The sequence below is a fragment of the Neolamprologus multifasciatus genome, chromosome 4 (assembly GCF_963576455.1).
Source record: "Neolamprologus multifasciatus chromosome 4, fNeoMul1.2, whole genome shotgun sequence".
NCBI lineage: Eukaryota > Metazoa > Chordata > Actinopteri > Cichliformes > Cichlidae > Neolamprologus > Neolamprologus multifasciatus.
In genome coordinates this window covers 15035071-15054042 of record NC_140442.1, presented here as the reverse complement: position 1 = coordinate 15054042, position 18972 = coordinate 15035071, and the positions used below count along the sequence as shown (strand labels likewise).

Below are 18972 nucleotides of genomic sequence, written 5' to 3'. Positions count from 1 at the left end.
TGGCAAAGTTGACCCAGACAACAAAGTAAAGCTATTTTTTCGGCTACGAGCCCGACACGGAACCCACCGTATTAGCCAGAGGTCCCTTTACTACGGTTCGGAGCCACGGACCGTCAGTAACAGTAATAAATCACAGCAATAGTACATTCACGTAGTTGTAAACAGCATATATTAAGTAATCCAAAGTACTCAGAATACGTTACGCTCATGGAGTAACGTAACGGAATACGTTACAGAATACATTTTGGGGCATGTATTCTGTAATCTGTAATGGAATACATTTTAAAATAACCTTCCCAACACTGGCTTTAGCAAAAAGGAAAGTTTGAAGCCTAATCTTAAAAGAAGTTAGTGTCTGTCTCCCAAATCCAAACTGGAAGCTGGTTCTATATTGTGGGGCCTGAAAACTGAAGGCTCTGCCTCCCATTCTACTTTTAAATAACACTTTTAATATTTTAAATACTCTAGGAACAACAAGTAAGCCTGCAGTGCGAGAGCAAAGTGCTATACTACAAGGTCATTAAGATAAGATGGGGCCTGATTATTTAAGACCTTGTATGTGAGGAGCAGGATTTTGAATTCAATTCTGTATTTAACAGGAAGCCAATGAAGGGAAGCCAATATAATAGGTATAATTTAGGACATCCCGATAATAATGAATTACAGTAGTCCAGCCTAGAAGTAATAAATGCATGAACTAGTTTTTCAGCATCACTCTGAGACAGGATATTTCTAATTTTAGAGCACAGGTGTCGAACTCCAGGCCTTGAGGGTCGGTGTCCTGCAGGCAGTGGCGGTCCTAGTCTGTTTGGCGCCCTGGGCGAACATTCCCTCTAACACATAAAACTTTATGTGTGTGTGTGTGTGTGTGTGTAAATGTGTGTATAAATATTAAGGATTGTACATAAAGCATAACAAACATAAAACTGTTGTCGGAACCATACTGAATTTCACCAGAGAAACATACACACACACATGCATAGTATGCAAACAGCTACCAGACAGCTATCATAATTTGTCATACAATGAGAACAGGACAAATCAACAATTGACAATGACTAATTAATATTCAAATCTGTAACATAATGTATTGTTTGGAGTTTAGTCTGTTACTGTTACTATTTTTACCATTTCTTCTTGGAGCAACTGTAACGCACATAATTTCCTTAAGGGTTAATAAAGTATTCTGATTGTTCAGGATGAGCTGCCATTATCCAATGACACATCTGCTTACCTGTATCTTTTGCTCCTTTCTCTTCCTCTTCTTTTCTCTTTTTTCTAAACTGAGGACCTGATGGCTTTGAACTTTTCTTGTCCATCTTGGTTTTAATTTTGCACTCCAGTATGAACACCCATTCCCCAACCCGAGGATCACCGCAACATAACCTAATAGACCTACACCTTAGTTCACAGATTCACTTTGTCTAGGGTGTATTTCTGGGATTTCACACAACCCAGGATTCAAATCATGAATACATAATGGGCTTGGATTTACAACATTATGAATTAAATGTGCTCTGGAAGTAGCCGCCCCCCTGCCCTTTCGACGGGTTGTGTGTGAGACTTTAAATTATCAAACTATAAAATATAAATTATAAAATTGTTATTGAGCCCTTTACCCCATCCTAAAGTGTATATTTATTTTCTTACTCTTCTTATATTTATTGTTTGTTTACTTGCACTGCTGTAACTGGAGCCTCGTCGTCTCGTCTCTCTATATACTGGACTGTATGTAGCGGAGATGACAATAAAGTTTACTTTGACTTCAGCAGCAAGCAGGTGCACAGAGGGCTCTCGCGCTCACTTTCAATTTCGAAAAAAAATCGGTGCAAATTATAAATCTGTATCATAATGTCTGGTGTGTTCGTGTTTGTTGGTTTGTTTTTATTTTGTTTGATTTTGCGAGTTGGTTATTAGATGCTGCTCCAGCCAGAGAATCCCCTGCCGCCCCGCCCTCTCCTCCCTGTGCCGCAAGCAGCAGGCGCACCTCGCAAACGGAGGGCGCCTTTACTCCCGCAAATGGCCGATAGTAAACCCCAGAATGCGCTGGCAATGACGTCGGGGCAGAATGACTACGAACAATTTTTTTTTTTTTTTTTGCCGATGCCTGTGATGCCGCCCCGGGCAACCGCCCGTGTCGGCCGTATCAAAAACCGCTACTGTCCGCAGGTTTTAGATGTTTTCTTGATCCAACACAGCTGATTGAAATGGCTAAATGACCTCCTCAACATGTCTTGAAGTTCTCCAGAGGCCTGTTAATGAACTCATCATGTGATTCAGGTGTGTTGACCCAGGGTGAGATCTGAAACCTGCAGGACACCGGCCCTCGAGGCCTGGAGTTCGACACCCCTGTTTTAGAGATATTGCGCAAATGGAAGAAAGCAGCCCTACATATTTGTTTAATATGTGCATTGAGGGACATATCCTGGTCAAAAATCACTCCAAGGTTCCTCACAGTGTTAGTGGAGGTGAAGATAATGCCATCCAGAGTAAAAATCTGGTTAGGTGCCATATTTCTAAGATATTCAGGGCCGAAAACAACCTCAGTCTGAAATCTTTACTACCATTTTTAATCCTTACAAATACTAATAAAAATATAAATTGTAAATGTTCTCTGTCATAGTTAACAGCCCACCCTCAAACAACAAATAATATGCAACTGTAAAGTTTGACTTGCTGAATTATAGTGTATACCTGATAAATTCACTGACAATTAAAGCAAAAAGAATTGATAAATCTTGGCTCTAATTTGTTGCTGAATCAGTGTTTGTGTTTTTAGAATGGAGTATTGAACATACTCAAATGTTTTATTGCTACATAAAATGATTGTGGTTCACACAAACATGCATTCTTTTCCTCCCTGCTGTATTCATTTTAAATTATGCAAAACACAAAAAGGGACAGCATGAAAACATTTGTAGGGCCACATAAAATATCTGCAGTTTGTGATGTGATAATAAAATGAAAACAAATGATTTTCATTCCAGATTCAAAGTACTAAAGACAATGAGATCCCCTGGTTTGTCTCTGTCTAAAAGTGGAAAAAAAAGGACTGAACATCCAGCCTTTTTATGGGAATCGGGATACAGAGTGATAAAATTGAGTTTATTTAAATAAATAGTTAATCATGTTTATATTGTGGAAGTCTAAGAGATGTGAGATTCTCTGAGTTTGCCATCTATGATTAAGAAAGAAGTTATATTAAGTATGCTGTGATTGGTAAACGCACAACATTCATGTGTAATTAGTACATGATTATGCATGAAGTGTATGAAGGAAAGTACAGTGGAACCCCAGCTTACGAAGACCCCATTTAACGAAAAATTCAAGTTGCAAAGGCACTTAACGGCAATAATAATAATAATAATAATAATAATACATATAATACATATAATAACATATATATGTAATTTTCTTATGTGTATGATTTCCTTTGACCAGAATGGTCTTACAAAAAGAGATTTGGTCCTCTGTATAAATAATGCTTAATTATCCCTAAAGTAAAAGGTCTTACTTAAATGTTTATATACTCACTTTATAAAAGCACCAAGCTGTTCTTTGTCGTCTATATGGTGCTTGATTTTGTTCATTATGCCTTTCACATCAGTGAGAGCATTCTAGCTTCTGTCAGAGTGAAAGTAAAGAAGTGTTTAGCAGGAATTAGGAACCATTATAACAAAATGAGCAAATGAGCAAAATAAACAAACTGATATACAAAATGAGCAATGTATCGCATTCTTACTGACCACTTACCAAATGTAAAATGTATGGCAATAAGTTTATTGTTCAAGTTAAGTTTGATTTGAAATTACTTTTTTTTTTTCATTTTATTTTACTACATCTCTGTCATGGGTCAAAGATGCTATGAGGTGCCGTAAAGAACATTATTACTGAAACACTCACCACTGAAAACCAAGCCATTTCAGATGAACAGGAAGTTTTTTCCTGACAAGGAAAAAGTGGTACATTTCAAACCGCTACACAGATGTCTACTCAATAACCTGCTAGTAGCCTAAGTGAAGCAGCCGCATTACTCTGTCAAATGCAACAGCCGTGGGCAGTCGGTTGTAAGACTACGGTCAAGTGAGTCCTCACTAATATTTCAAACTAAACAGGTTTGCTAGATCAAATCCAACACCTCTCATACTTTGAATAAATTAAAAATACACACAAAATGGGCATATCACATCAATGATCGACCTGCTCATTACTATGTCCACCTTGTTACTGTGGAAAACGAGGAAGACGTTTTTTGCTTAAATTAGCCATTATCACTTATGTCAGGGGTTCTTACATTTTGTTTGTTTTTTGTTTGTTTTTATCTCAGGGCCTGACATTTTCACTACAAAGTGGCCCAGGGCCCATTCAGATATTAACACTGTATTGAATAAATTAATTTTGCTTTTGGTTTGATTTATATTTAATAACTAAATCAATTCTACCTCATTTTAACAGGTAAAACCTTGCCAAATAAACATGATGATGACATGATGCAATGTAAAAATCACAAAGACATTTATTTATTACATGTATGTGAACCTGGACATAAAAAATGCCAAACAGGTCAATAATTCATGAAACAAATCAAACTGCAAGTAGAAATTGAAAGGCTCAAGTCAAGCTTAATAACACAAAAAAAAATTATAATTAAATTTTACTACAGCAAAAGAGACAAGAAAAAAGGGACTGATCTAGATGTAAAGAGAAAAAATGAGTATTTTTATTCTTTCCAGAAGCTGATGCTGTATGTCTAAGGCCATGTCCATGATTCGGTGGCTCACAGTGTTGTTTGAGTGTTCTTTGCAGCAGCCCCTCCGATGATCTCATGGCACATATATACAGTGGCAGGCCAAATCAATTCAGTGCTTCAATGTATAGCATTACTCCACATTGGGCTCTCGGGCCCGCCTCATTTCCTCTGTTCACAAACCCATGCTTCAGGAAGTCAAAGCTGTACTTGCGCAAACATTTTGACTTTTGGGAGGGGGTTGTCACCTTTATCTTTCTTTTTGCATTTTAAGAACTTCTCCATATATTTTGCTAACTGCAAACAGCAGGCAGACTTGTCTTTTTCTTCTTGCTTTTTGAGGCTGTTTAAACAACTCCCACCAAACGGTGTGAAGCTGTATTGAGACTGAGATTGTCATGGGCAGGGAACAAAAACCAAAAGTATTTTGCGGCTCTTAAGGTGTGGCTCACAGCCCCATGGTTAAGAATCACTGACTGATGCTGTTTATACTGTAAGTAACCATAAGAGGGTGGACATGCTATGCTTTAACACATCTGTGAATCATTCAGAAAAATGGAAGAAAAGGTTGATGAAAGACTGATATTTATTCTGGTTTAAATTTTTTAGATTTCCTTAAAAAAACAAAAGAAAACAAACAACAACAAAAAACAATTCACATTCAGGATATTCATAAGGATTTCCGTTGGAGTAATGGGGCTAAAGACAATTCAGGGACTTACTTCAAAGACTTTAAGCATTAGAAAATTAGAATTGAAATGACATCTCGCTATAATATTATGAGTAAGGCTATAATGAAGAGGAACAAAAATGCACAAACGTGATGGCATTTTAGGATACTTGTGCTAAAAAAAAGGAGAGATCTTTTTTTTTTCCTGAAACATATAATTGATTTCTAAGGTAAATTGGGATTAACAATGTAAGACAAGCTTTTAGAAATAATGTGATAATATATTTTTATACAAAATACACTCAGTTCTTTTGTGGGGACTCAAATGACACAGAGTACTAGACCTGCAACAACAACAATGGCTGTTAGATGAGACAGAGGTGCACCTTAGACAAACTTAACTTCTGTCAACAGCACAAAATATCAATAAAGAGTCAGCTGATACTACTGCCAAAACAATGTTCATAATTAAATTTTTTGTGAAGAATAAAGAAAGGTGACAGGTCAGAAAGGTTGTTGGGAGCAAGAAACTTACAATTAAAGAGCATAACAGGAATTATGAATGGGTCCTTGAAAAAAAGCAAACAAACTCTAAGTTTTACAAATAAATTTATGACTAGTCGTGTTTTTCATACACAAAATCCATCTAATCCTAATTCAGATATTGTTTTCAAGAGAAACACCTTCTGCTGTGGCTCTAATGTATGAAAACCTGTCAAAAACACATATTTGAGTGTGAAAGGTTGAGATGAAAAACTACTTTAAATTTCATAATCAGACCGTTAATTCCATAATGAAAAGAACTACTGAAACATTTATTGGAGGAAAACCTGGACACAATGTAGAGAGATAAAACTAGTCCTGTAGCTGCATGGAGATGGAGCTACTTGCCCTAAATGACCAATCAACGTTTACAAGATCAATTTTAGGAGTCATTAATACTAAAAATCTTAAAGCAATGGTCTGAATGACTTGTTACCTTTAAATATTTGTAGGTAAATACAATCACAATTTTAATTGTAATTTTAGATAAAATACATTGATGTTCCATTTAATTACACCTTAGTTGTGGGCTGTATTATAAAGTGTTACCATTTTTTATCTTGTGTGTTAAGTACACTAATTTTATATGTACTGAAATGTGCTATATCATTGCATTGTCATCTGAATGAACCATAACTAAACTCATAAAATAAAACGATTAAAATATATTTGAAATATATGTAGAGTGATGTGAATCCCTTTCAGTTTTTCCTCAAACTTCTTTGTCAGCCTCAAGATTTAAAACATTAAAAGATAAATATGTCTTACAGAAATAAAAGTCCACAATCACTTATAATGACATTCACAAAATCAAAGTCAAATGTCACCAAACAACTTTTAAAGGGACCAAATAAAAACAACTGAAAATGATTGAGACCAAATCAGATGTTTTTTTGTTTTAAATAGCACTTCCTCTGGGAAGACCTGTTTGTGTCCAGGTTTCTGCAGTTTCTACCTGGTCAGCAAATCTGAAACATCCAAAAAAAGGTTTAACAATGAGCAATAAGGACCAATATCTATATATATATATATATCTCTATATCGATAGATCGATAGATATAGATATAGATAGATAGATATTTTTTTATGTAATACTGATGATGACATATAAGGATTTACCCAGTTAGTGATGTTTCATCATCTGGAGTGCCTACAAGTTTATCATAATGTTTCTTCACCATCTCAAGCTCTGTTGAAACATCTGAAAAACAAAACATTTTTTGAATTGTTTCCCCCCCAAGAGTGACTCACGTAATAGTGTGTGTGACTGTAAATTATAAGTTAATTTTAAAAATAGAGAGACAAATAGGTAAATAGACTGTGCTATCAGGTGAAAGATTTCAAAGATAAAGGGAAAAGGAAGGAAGCTTTATCAAATGTAAATACAGCAAACTGTCCTGTTTACCTGGGAGTAAGCCCCCATCAGTCTTGAATGAACGTTCAATGGATTCCTTCATAGTTTCCTCCAGAGTCTTCAGGATTTTTTCCTATTTTAAAAATTGTTATTACTTATCACAGATCAAAATATTGTGTTAAAGTCAAATACAATTACATTTAGAAGGTTCTCAGATACTGCATAAAAACATAAATGGAAACATATTTTTGTGTATTCCAGTTAAATATGGAAAAAGCCTTCATATGTTCATCCCATTTTTTCATAAAACATGACAAACCATCAAACTGTGCAACTTCTCCAACATGGTATTTTTTGCCCTCTCAAACATGTCCTCCTTTGAGTGCACGTGGTCCGTAATAGTCTCCCTCATGTTGTACAGTGTGTCTTTTCCACTAAATTCTGCAGCCTCTACAATAAGACAGAAAGCTCCAATCAGATTTCTCTTTCTGAATAATGATAAATATAAATATGTGTTTTTGTGAATCTCTGATCTTATTTCTTACTCTTGTAGCCTTCATCCATAATGTCTTCAATTGTCTCTGTCAGACTGCTGTAGACTCTTTTCTTCTGTTTCCGCATCATTCTGTTCAGTTTTGCCTTAATTTTTTCTTCCTTAGAAAACAAACATGAAATATGGATGAACATCACTTGAAATCACATCAAGCCATAAAACTAAGGTTAATTTTTCATGTTTTCCATTTACTGTTCATTATGTCAGTAAAGTTTCATCTCTTACCTCTGTCTTGAGAAATCTGAGCTGCAGTTCAGCATTTTTGTACTTTTCAAACAGAGAATCGGTGTTAAGAGAAAATGTATCGATGACTCCATTGAATGCTCCATGTTCTGAGTCATTTCTAAAACATATAAACATTGTGGTTATTAATGGCAGAATTGGCAAGTTTATATGTTATAATTACATATCTTGGATAATATTATGTGACTGCTTAGAACTTATTTTTTCTTACGGGAAGGTCTTTCTGAATTCATCATCAATGCTGTCGATCAGACAGGAAGCCAACTTCATATTAAGGTTAATTAAGGTCCCTTTCTTTGGTTTGTAGACGCCACCATTCTTAACAACACACTTCAGTACCTTGTGAAAAGCACCACCCTTCTTTCCCTAAAACAGAAAAGAAAAGAAGAAGTATTTAAACACATATTCATGTAAAATATGTTGTTTTGTTGTAACTATATTTAAAATACATACACGATACAAGAAGTTCTTGAGTTTTTCTCCGTATGATCCTTTGGATTTCTCAACGCCATCATCAAGATATTTTTCAAAAGCCGTATAGGTGTCTTCCATTTCTTTGTTGACATTACGAAGTTGGAGGTTCGTGTTTCTCTCAAGTTCTGCACACACCTCGGCTTTTTTATCATCCTGAAAAATTTTTGAAGGAATAAAATCATAAAAACAACTTGTTGTTTCGTATAGATTTATGAAATCAATTGATTTTAAAAGTCACTGTCCTGTAATAAGAACCTGAGAAGAAAATTGAACAGCAAAAATAAATGAATCAATTAATAAATCATAAATTAATAGATTAAAAAAAACAAGATACTCGAAAAAATTGGGAAATCCCATCATGTAAGAGAATGTGTATCTTTTAAGTTGGGCATACACTCTGAGATTTTTGGTCCATTTTGAGACGATTTTTCAGTCGTGCGACCGTTTTCGGGATTGGTCCGAGTTTTCCCCTAATCGTGTGTCATGCATCGTGTAGTATACGTGGAGTAACAAGAAGCGATTAATACCTCACGATCAGTTCCCGATCATCAATCGTTTGATCGTAAGAAAATCAAACCTGTTTGAAATCCTGTCGCTTGTTGTGAGGGTGTCAACGCAGCCTCTCACACTAGCTCCATCTTTCAGAAGTGAAAAGGTGGAGCAGCAGCACAGCAGTGCAGCGTGTGATCTGGACATAAGCGATGGAGGCACAACTTGTAGAACTTTGGCAAGCTCATCTGAGCCTTTTCGATGTGGCCTCACAAAATTATCACGACCACAACAACCGTGAAAATAGGTGGATGGACATTGCTGTTCATTTGCAGCTGCCTGGTCAATGTTTTTCATTAGCAATTTAGTAATGTTGATGGTGGTGGTGTGTGTGTGTCTGTGTGAGTAAAAGACAGAGAGGGAGAGACAGATTTTGTGTTATGGACGCACAGTGTGAGCACATCAGAGCATCGGGCCGTATAGTGTGAGACCCTGCTCCGTGACCTACGAACTTCTCACCCCTGTGATTCAATCGTACAGTTTGAGCAGAAGCTGATTAACGCGACTGAAAAAAATCGCAGTGTATGCCCAGCATTAGTTGACCTTACCACTCCTCTGGAGTTGGCTCCGTGAATCAGAGACAGAATCCCGTGAGCTCCATTCACATAGTTTACTGTCTCTGAGTGACAGTCATTCAGATCTTGCAAAAATCCCTGAAGTTGAGGTATTTCTGTTGAGAAGAAATTTCAGTGCCAGTTTGACATTACTTAAATTCAAATTAAATAATTCTTCTTTCAGTGAGAGCAAACTAAAATAACACGTGCATTTCAGCTGTTTATATTCTGTTAGCAAAACGGAGACTTCATTTACCAGTTTCATCTGGACTTAGATGCTTCCCTTTTAGGAACTCTTTGGAGCTCACTGTGAACACTTTGAAACTGTCATCAGTGAAGTGTTTCTGGGGAAAAATGTGATTTAATTTTAAAGCATCCTTGCAACTATGGAGAGTCTTTACATTAGATTTTCTGTCAGTCTATAAAACTCACCTTAATCTTGCTTCTCTTGTTGAATTCTTTCCTTACTCCATCCTTGGCTTGAATGTTTCTTTTAACTATTCGATCATGGATATCAGCTGATGAACTACAACAAATGTGCATATATGTACTGTTACCATCATCACTATTATTATCACCATCATTAATCTGGGGCAGGCTGGGTGGTTTTGATTTACTCTTGAGCTACATCCCCACGTACAAAGGTATTTTTTCATTTTTTAAAAATCGCATCGAGTGCATTTTTAAAAAAATATCTCTGTTCACATGTAAGCGCAAAAACAAAGTCAAACACTGTCAAGAACATGCCAAATCCTAACTTAATAGAATTATGTCCTCTTTTCTTTTCAAGTGCCTTCATTATTTCCAATGTTAATAACTAAACTGTATTTTGGATTTTATCTCACTAGCTCTTTTGGCCTGAGTTTATTCAATAAAGAAAGAAACTGACAATTTTACATTTGTCTTAGTGATTTATAATCATGAGTCACAGCTCTCTGAAATACGGCATTGAAAATAACATGGACTGAAAAAAGGCATTGGTGTTGGGACTTGGGTTGTGACAGTGTCTGTGTATTTTACTCTGACACCTCTGTCTTTCTAAGTAGAAGGACAGTAACTGCATGTGTATATGTAAGTGTGTAAAAAATTCAGATAGTATTTTGTTTCCGTCTCCCATTTTGAAAATTCATCAAATGTAAACAATGACGTGGCGCACAGCGTGGCGTCATGTTTGATGTTGCGTGACTAACTCCCCCTATTCCTCGTCCACGGGTAAATGCAAAAACTGTGTTTTCGAAAATCTCCAAGCTGGCAGGAGTTTAAAAAAAATCTCAGTTTTCAGTGATCCAAAACGCCATTTACGTGTGGATGAAAAGCCCAAACCTATAGAAAAAGCTGCATTTTCATAAATACCAGTGTAGCTGTGGACGTAGGCTTGGCCTTTAGGCAAAAATGTGGGAGGCTCCCTTTCTGACTAAGCTGAGCTTTCCCTGACTGTCGCACACATATAACTCATTGTTATCGCCTAGATTGAATTTAAAGACTGACTGTGGCACTGCATCTCTGCCACCTACGGTGGTGTTCTCCACTAATTCACCAGTTCATATTAGTTTATTCAGTTTATATTTTTCTTTCATTGTAAATAAACCTATTAAACTTCACATCAGTTGTGCACACATAAAAGCTGCTATGATACCAGTTGCAACTCTTTCTCCTCCTGCTCTCCTGTTATTGCTCACCCTCTTCTCTCTTGCTGTCCCTAAAACTAAAGAAATCTATTACCTTTGCCACTCTCCACTATTCCACTCCCTCTCTCTTTATTACTCAGTCCACCATATTCAATAAACTTTATAAAATTGTATCTGCCTCTGAGACTCCCTTTGACCCAAATGTTCTGTATTATAAAAAAAATTATGTAAAAAAAAAGGCTCAACTCTGTGTTTCATTCTAGCCTGCGTTGATCTTACATGGAAACACCGTGTAGTTGATCAGCATTCAAAATGTACTTACAGATCATCTGAATCATCAAGAAGATCAGACTTGGTGCAGATAAATGAATTTGCTGACATTCGCCACCATTTCCAATCAGACTACTGACACTTTCCAGGATCTCCCAGGCCTCTTTCTCTGATGCTGCTCGATTAATTTCAGTCACAATCCACACAGTAGAACAATCTCCAACTATCTGAAAGGAGAATAACATGTCTCAGTGCTTCATTGAAAGATGACTGTTCACAGTATAAGCAAAGAGGAGTAAATGTGAATTACCCCTTTCCACATCTGATCTCTGCTCTTGTTACAGTCACCATTTCCAGGAAGGTCCACAAGTGTGACATGCTGGAGAAAAGGATTGTTTGGCACCCTGACAGTCACACACTTCACTAGTGGCCAAAACCACTTTTTTCCTTCATTACCTTCTCCTTGTTTTGAATCACTTCTTGTGTACTTGACACATTTTGCAGAAAGTTCATTAGCCTGCAATAAATAATGAAAGTAAAGCAGTGCAGTTTAATTTCAGTCCTCACAGAAAGTGCTTTATAGAAATCATTAAAAAGTCAGTGACATAAAAAAAAGTTAAGTAATTAGTGTTTAGTGTTTTTGATTTAAATGATCAGATTGTGTCATGTACAAGCTTCCCCTTGTGTTATATTGGACCAAGAAAAACATCAATCAAATCCAAAATTAAAATAATTTTTATGATTTATTTAATTTTTATTCTCTATTTAAATCATGCTATGAACACTCTTGTTCTCAACAGCCAGTATTACTATTAGCAGAAACTACTTCATGTCGGCCTTTTGCACAGTTGTCCACTTTAACTGACTGTCAGACACTGATTTACTTTGTGGCCACTTTGATTCAGTCTTTGCTGACTTTGCTCAGCAGTGAATTTTTACAGAGCAATTTAAAGTGTAAGAGTAGGTTAAAATAGGGAACTGATCACTGTTGCGTAAAGACGTAAAGGTTCTTATTGCGATTTAAAAAAATAAAAATCATGCTCTACATCACGGACCTGGACCAGTCTTGGGTCTTGTTAACCACAGTTATTACAAGAACAGATTTATTTTTTCTGGAAATGTGATCATCTAAAGATCATTGTGGGATCTCAGCAAGATCTGTTTTGTTTTGATCACTGGATCTGTTTTCAGTGTTTTGTTTTTTGGACTTTTGAATCTATGCTGCATGCCGTTTTCAGAAGTGAGTTATGTTTCTAGTTCTTAGTCTTTTGTTTATTTTTTCAGTTCCCTTTTTGTGTCCAGGTTGTCCTAGTTTCACCTGTTTGCCCTTCCCAGCATCCCCAGTGTGTAGACTATCATGGCTGTCAGTTATAGTAGTAATATGAGTTTGTCTTACTGATTCACATCTCAATATCTTCCGCCTGGATTGGAGAAATTCTGGAATTTCTTTGAAATATTTGTTCTCCATGAGGTTTTCAGAAGACTTTTCTTTCCATTCTTCTCCATAAAGTGCTGACAGCTTTTCAACAGCATCACGATAATCATCATCGTCTTCCTTTTCCTGATTTTCATTATTGTCAAGAAGCTGATGAAATGACCACAACTCATCTTTCCACTCCTACAAAAATAGATGACAAGCCATTTATTGGAGGAATGTACCCAGCCTTAAGCCCCAAGAACTGCACTATAACAAATGATTTAGCTTTAAGTACAAATCAAACTTTGAGAATTCATTTTACCTCCTTTGTGATGAACTCAATTTCTGCTTCATACTTGTTGTGTGTGTTGGCTTCTACTTTGATCATGACTGAGGTGCAGGCATTGATGCTTCCTGAAGGTAAAAGATTCTTCTCTTCAATTATGGCATTTATCAAAGAGCTCTTTCCAGCCCCGGTTTTACCAAAGACACCAACCAGCTCCCTCTTGTCTGTCTCCAAATCACTGATCTTTTTCCTGATGAATGAGATTTTAAATATGGGTTAATTGGTTCAGTCATGAAAACATTTTTATGCATGCTTTAAAAAAGAGAGTTTCAAAGACAGTTATAATCATGGTAGTGATCATCAAATGAAATATCACTAAATATTTTAGTTTTATACACATACACCACTAATTGTTTACTGTATGTTGTTTTGATCCGCATCTTCCTTTTTGTGTCAGTTAAAGTGAAAATGTTTCCCCCAAAAGTTGGTAGATAACAGGAACAGGAAAAAAAATGTAGTTAAGTCACCAAAACCTCCTAAAAATATCAGTCTTTGTTGGTCTTAACTTGGATAGTTTTATTTTACTAATAAATAATTCTGTGATCTATAGTTGTACTGCTGTTAAGTCACAAGTATAACGTAAAATAGCTAAACAAAGAACCAACACACCAAATAGACTGACACAAGAAACTAATTGGTGAATATGGAACCAAACTATCATCTGGCTGAGTGGTGCGACACCAACAACCTGCTGCTTAACACCGAGAAGATCAAGGAGCTCATCGTGGACTACAAGAGGAATGCTGACCCACATCCACCCATCTACATTAAAGGGACGGCTGTGGATTATGTGAGCAGCTTCAAGCTCCTTGGGGTCCACATCTCCGAGGATCTCATCTGGACGACCAACTGCTCCAAGTTGGTCAAGAAGGCTCACCAGCGCCTCTTCTTACTGAGGACTCTGAGGAAGAACCACCTGTCCTCAGACATCCTGATGAAATTCTACCGCTGCACCATCGAGAGCATCCTGACTAACTGTATAACAGTCTGGTATGGGAGCCTCTCTGCCTCGGACCGGAAGGCGTTGCAGAGGGTCGTGAAAACTGCCCAGCGCATCGGTGAAAGACCACTTCCTGCCATACAAGACATCTACAGGAAGGTGTCTGAAAAGGGCTGGGAAAATCATCAGAGGCCCCAGTCACCCAGCACAAGGACTCTTCGACTCCTGCCCTCTGGGAGGCGCTACATGAGCCACAGGACTAAGACCATCAGGTAGTGGAACAGCTTCTTCCCTACAGCTGTCAGACTCCTGAACTCTGACCCACATTAAACTCATGGACTGAACATACACACACCTACAACCACCTATAACTGAACACACACACAATGGACAAAACAAACAAATGGCCAACTGTACCCTCATACACAAAATGATAACATGGACTGGTTCAGGTGGTGGTTCACCAGCCTTACAACCACTAGCACTTTATATAACCACTGTAGAAATTACCCACATATTTCACTGATCTGAACTGCACTACTGTAAATGCTGTATAGACAATCATTCTGTACAATACAATAATTATAGTTCTACAACTGTTTACAACTTTTTATTAATACTCACAATTGTATATCTACAATCAGTATAGTTCATATTTCATATTTCTGTATAGTTTTCATATTTTTAACCATATTTAAATCCTGTTCATACCCTGTACATAGTTTGTACACTCACTACAGCCTGTACATACTTACAGTTATAGCATATTCATAAAATACCTTCATACCGTGTGCATTGTAACATACACATAATAGATCCATATTTTGTAAGAAATTTATATTATGGCTAAAGTACTTTCTGGATGGATGCAAACTGCATTTCGTTGTCTTGTACTTGTGACATGTACAATGACAATAAAGTTGAATTCTATTCTATTCTACTCTATTTTAAAAAGGTTCATGTACAGGCACCACAATGACATGGCACTGTTATCTCACACAACCATCTAGCTAGGGGCCTTTTTGTTTTGAGTTTACGTGTTCTCTACAAGCCCGTTCTCACTCCCGAGGTGTAATATAGTGACGGTTTGTCAACCCCCGAGGCGTTCCTGAGGAACCCGAAAAGTGACCTTCCGGGTTCTTATGGATCCATGCAGAATGACACTTCCGCGGTAATACACGTCCCGGCCATGTATTCCAGCCCTAAACCTAACGTTAACCAGGACTTTATTGATGTTAGATGGTGTTTTCCAAAGTAATTTAAGTAAAACAAATGTATATGTGTAAATTCATTCCAAATAGTTCTCATGTTTTCTCATTTTTCTGATTTCGTATTATAGGGACGTGTTGGGTGGCCAGAAGCGTATACCAACGATTTGTCACTAGAAGAAAAGAAAAAAAAAAAAACAGCTGAACATGAGAGGTTTTTGGACCAATTTTGTGTTCTCCATTCTTTAAGCACCGGTTCAAGCACCGGTTCGAGCACCGTTTAAGCTGATATCGGATAAAACCTAAACGATACCCATTCCTATTTGTCACATAGCGTAACATGTTACGCTTTGGGAGTGAAAACGTGTTGTCTTTTCATGTTTGCCTTGGTTCTCTCCAGGTACTTTGGCTTTCTCCAACAGTCCAAAGACGTGCAATTAGTGCATTTAGGTTAATAAATTTTAAATCCTCATCAATGTAGTTACTCATTCCTGTGACTGCATCTTGGTGTAACCAGTGTGACATCCATAAAGTTTGTTTGAAGTGAATCATTTTAATTGTTGTGACCATGTGAATATACTGCTTATTTTTGTGTGTGTCAAGACTCTTGAAAAGGGACCATCTTCTCTGTGTGACTCAATTACACATAACTAGCAGTTTTTGAGGATGTTTTACAGATATTTTGTGCATTTTTGCTTTCTCTGAAAACAATCTCTCTTTGATCTGTTTGTGAAACTGTCACATGATCAGGAGTGGAACCAGGCCCATACATTACAAAATATGAAAAAAATTAATACTCACTTTAAGAAATCACTGAGTTTGTCTTGGTCATTTAGTCTGGCATGTACAAATGTCATGATGCTTTTCACATCAGACTGTATGATTGATTCTGTGGACAAAGAAAGGAAAAAACTATTTAAAACAAATAGACTAGAATAAAGAGAAAATGTAAAATCTCATGTGAAAAACAAACAAACGTCTGTGAATTAGAGAATATCAGGATCATAATGTGACCACTTACCAATCATACTTAGTATACCATGCATCAAGTGACTGTTACATTTTGACAACAGCCCAAAGAAAAAGTAATTTCTAACATCAAAGATGAAACTGGCATGTTGGACAAATTGTGCTGCACAGCGGTTTAACCCTATAGTGGCTTAAACTGTGACACTGTTTAAAAAGAGACGTAAATACCTGCAAATCCTGGCATAGACTGACGCTGTCGCTTAGCTGGTGACTGCAACCTGCTGCCGTCACTTTGAAGGTCTGATTTTCTCTTTCCTGATTGGATAAAAACAATAAAAAAATAAGAACAAAAATGTGTTTCTCTCAGCAATGTAATTTATTCTTAGTAAAGTTATGTAGATTGAAAGGCACCCATATTTTATGCAAACACAGAATAATATGAGATGCAAAAAATACGATGCATGTGTCTCACCTGTATCACTTGTGGATGGCAAGACCTGAGGATGAATATGAGTTATACAGGAAATTATTACTATTTGCATTGGCATTGCTCTTTAACAAAATTTGAAGGACACTAGCATACAAGTTTTGCAATCAACAAACTTAAATGCAGTTATATTTATAACTAACAGACTGATGAAGAATACATTATAAATTACCTTATCACAGAATTGGAGACTTTGCTTCGCACCCTTAAAAATCCTATAGCTAGCCAGGCCCCTTTAGCCTGTCCAGTCAAAGGTTAGCTCCCTCTGGCAAATTGTCCCGAACAGTCGGGGAAACACGATGACTGGGTGATGGTGAGGAGGAAGCATAGTCTTAAACAGAAGCCCCCGGTACACCACCAACCTGTTCATGTGTCTAACTGTTTTTGCCCACTTGGCAAAACACTCGCTAGGAATCAGACTCTGGTAATTGGTGATTCTGTTCTGACCTGAATCGAGGAGGGGCCTAAGGGTACACCTTTCGCCATCTTAAAATGCTGTAATTGCAGCCATTCCCCAAGTCTCTGAATGGTATTCATGGCCATTGATCAGTGGGTTTTGCTTAGTGGCTCTTGATCAATGGTCATGTGAATTTGCATAATTAACATTAGGGAACTGACCTCTCAGCCCATTGTTCCTTCACTGGACTGGTTTCAGTCATTATGCAAATGTATTGCAGTCAGCTGAAACTAAAGAAGTCACTTGGATGAGTGACGAAACGGTTCTCCCACAAAACGCTACGTCCAGATGAACAGAATCAACTTTTGGAGATTTACTTATCTGCATGATTGATGCATCAAGACAAAACGATAGAAATAGTAATTACTTAGATTGCCAGTTACAGAAAAAAACGTAAAATAGTTGCTTTTAACGCCATTTTTCCCATCACTGATTATTACTGCCAGTGCATTTTTAAATATCCAGATACAGTCACCTCTGTTCACTAAAATAGCAATGATTGTCAAAGAACTTAATTACCTTTAACAGCTTGAGGTTCTTCTTGAATCTCATTCTTGGTCCAGCTTTTGTGATCAAATTCTCAATTTCTCGATCATCAAGCTCAAAAATATTTTCTTCATCAATTTCTTGATCTGTAATTAAAAATAAAGTTGAAGAGATAAAGATTATTCTCAACTTACTTCACAGATCACATCAGAATCAATATATGTACCCATCAGGGATTCACGTTAATACTTTACCTTTAAATTTCTCCACCCACTCACTTAGCCCCCATTCAACCAGTTTGGTTCTTACGAAATCATCCATGACCAAGAAATGAAACTGTAAGATAAAATGCGATATTTAACCAGACAGTACTGCTTTACAGGTTAGACATTCGTGATCGACTTCTCCTTTAATGCACATATAATCAGAGACAGTGATATTAAATTCAGATTAAAAGTTCAAACTGCTCACCTTTTGTTAGAAGTAATGCTGGAAAAGGCTGCTGAGGGAGATGTGAGGGAAGTAGTGAGACACAGACACGAAACAGGCGGGAAAAATAAAAAGCAAGCAAAAAGCAAAGTCCACAAACAGATACGGTTAAAAACAAACTGGAACTGTGTGGCTCAGACTGCACAATTGCAACTGCATCTATACATAAAATACAAAAGTAAATCCAACCTGAGTAACGCGGGAGCAGGAAAAGCAGAACGGAGAACTGAGAAAGGCAGGAAGAGGAGGTGTTTGTGCAGCGCAGATGGGCGTGGCTGGAAGAGCGGTAACACCCTCCATCGGAGCCCTTTTTTTTCGACAATGAAACGATGATGGGTGAAAAACACTTAAAAAAAAAAAAAGAAGCCTAATAATAAATACCATCTTTAATCCTTAAAAATACTAATAAAAATATAAAGTGCCACTCTTTTCTGTTAAAGTCATCAGCCCACCCACACCTATCCCCCAATAGATAAAATACAACTGTTAAGTTGCATATTATCTATTATCTTGCATCTATTATCTTGTTTTATAACCCCCAAAACACAAACACATCCTCCAACCACACACACACAAGCATGTTTTGTT

At 36.9% G+C, this 18972-nt stretch overlaps 1 protein-coding gene across 4 annotated transcripts in view; it reads right to left on the bottom strand.

Moving 5' to 3' along the window:
* LOC146520079 (nuclear GTPase SLIP-GC-like) overlaps positions 1–18625 on the bottom strand; it is a 30865-nt gene extending 12240 nt beyond the window's left edge. For 2 of the 4 annotated variants that reach the window (XM_085157428.1, XM_085157429.1), the window contains exons 1-3: positions 18367–18615; positions 18150–18231; positions 17929–18041 (exon numbers count right to left, since the gene is read on the bottom strand). In XM_085157428.1, coding sequence (XP_085013554.1) covers positions 17929–18041; positions 18150–18216 — 180 coding nt within the window. In that variant the 5' untranslated portion in view covers positions 18217–18231; positions 18367–18615. Of the gene's footprint in view, positions 1–5315; positions 6929–7079; positions 7162–7365; positions 7448–7633; positions 7765–7859; positions 7969–8092; positions 8211–8321; positions 8477–8563; positions 8738–9681; positions 9804–9943; positions 10032–10119; positions 10214–11637; positions 11813–11895; positions 12103–12981; positions 13204–13324; positions 13539–16297; positions 16386–16693; positions 16781–16937; positions 16963–17570; positions 17594–17928; positions 18042–18149; positions 18232–18366 lie in introns of those variants that run through there. The other 2 variants (XM_085157426.1, XM_085157427.1) reach the window with 2 other exon arrangements.
* Positions 18626–18972: the final 347 nt, after the last annotated feature.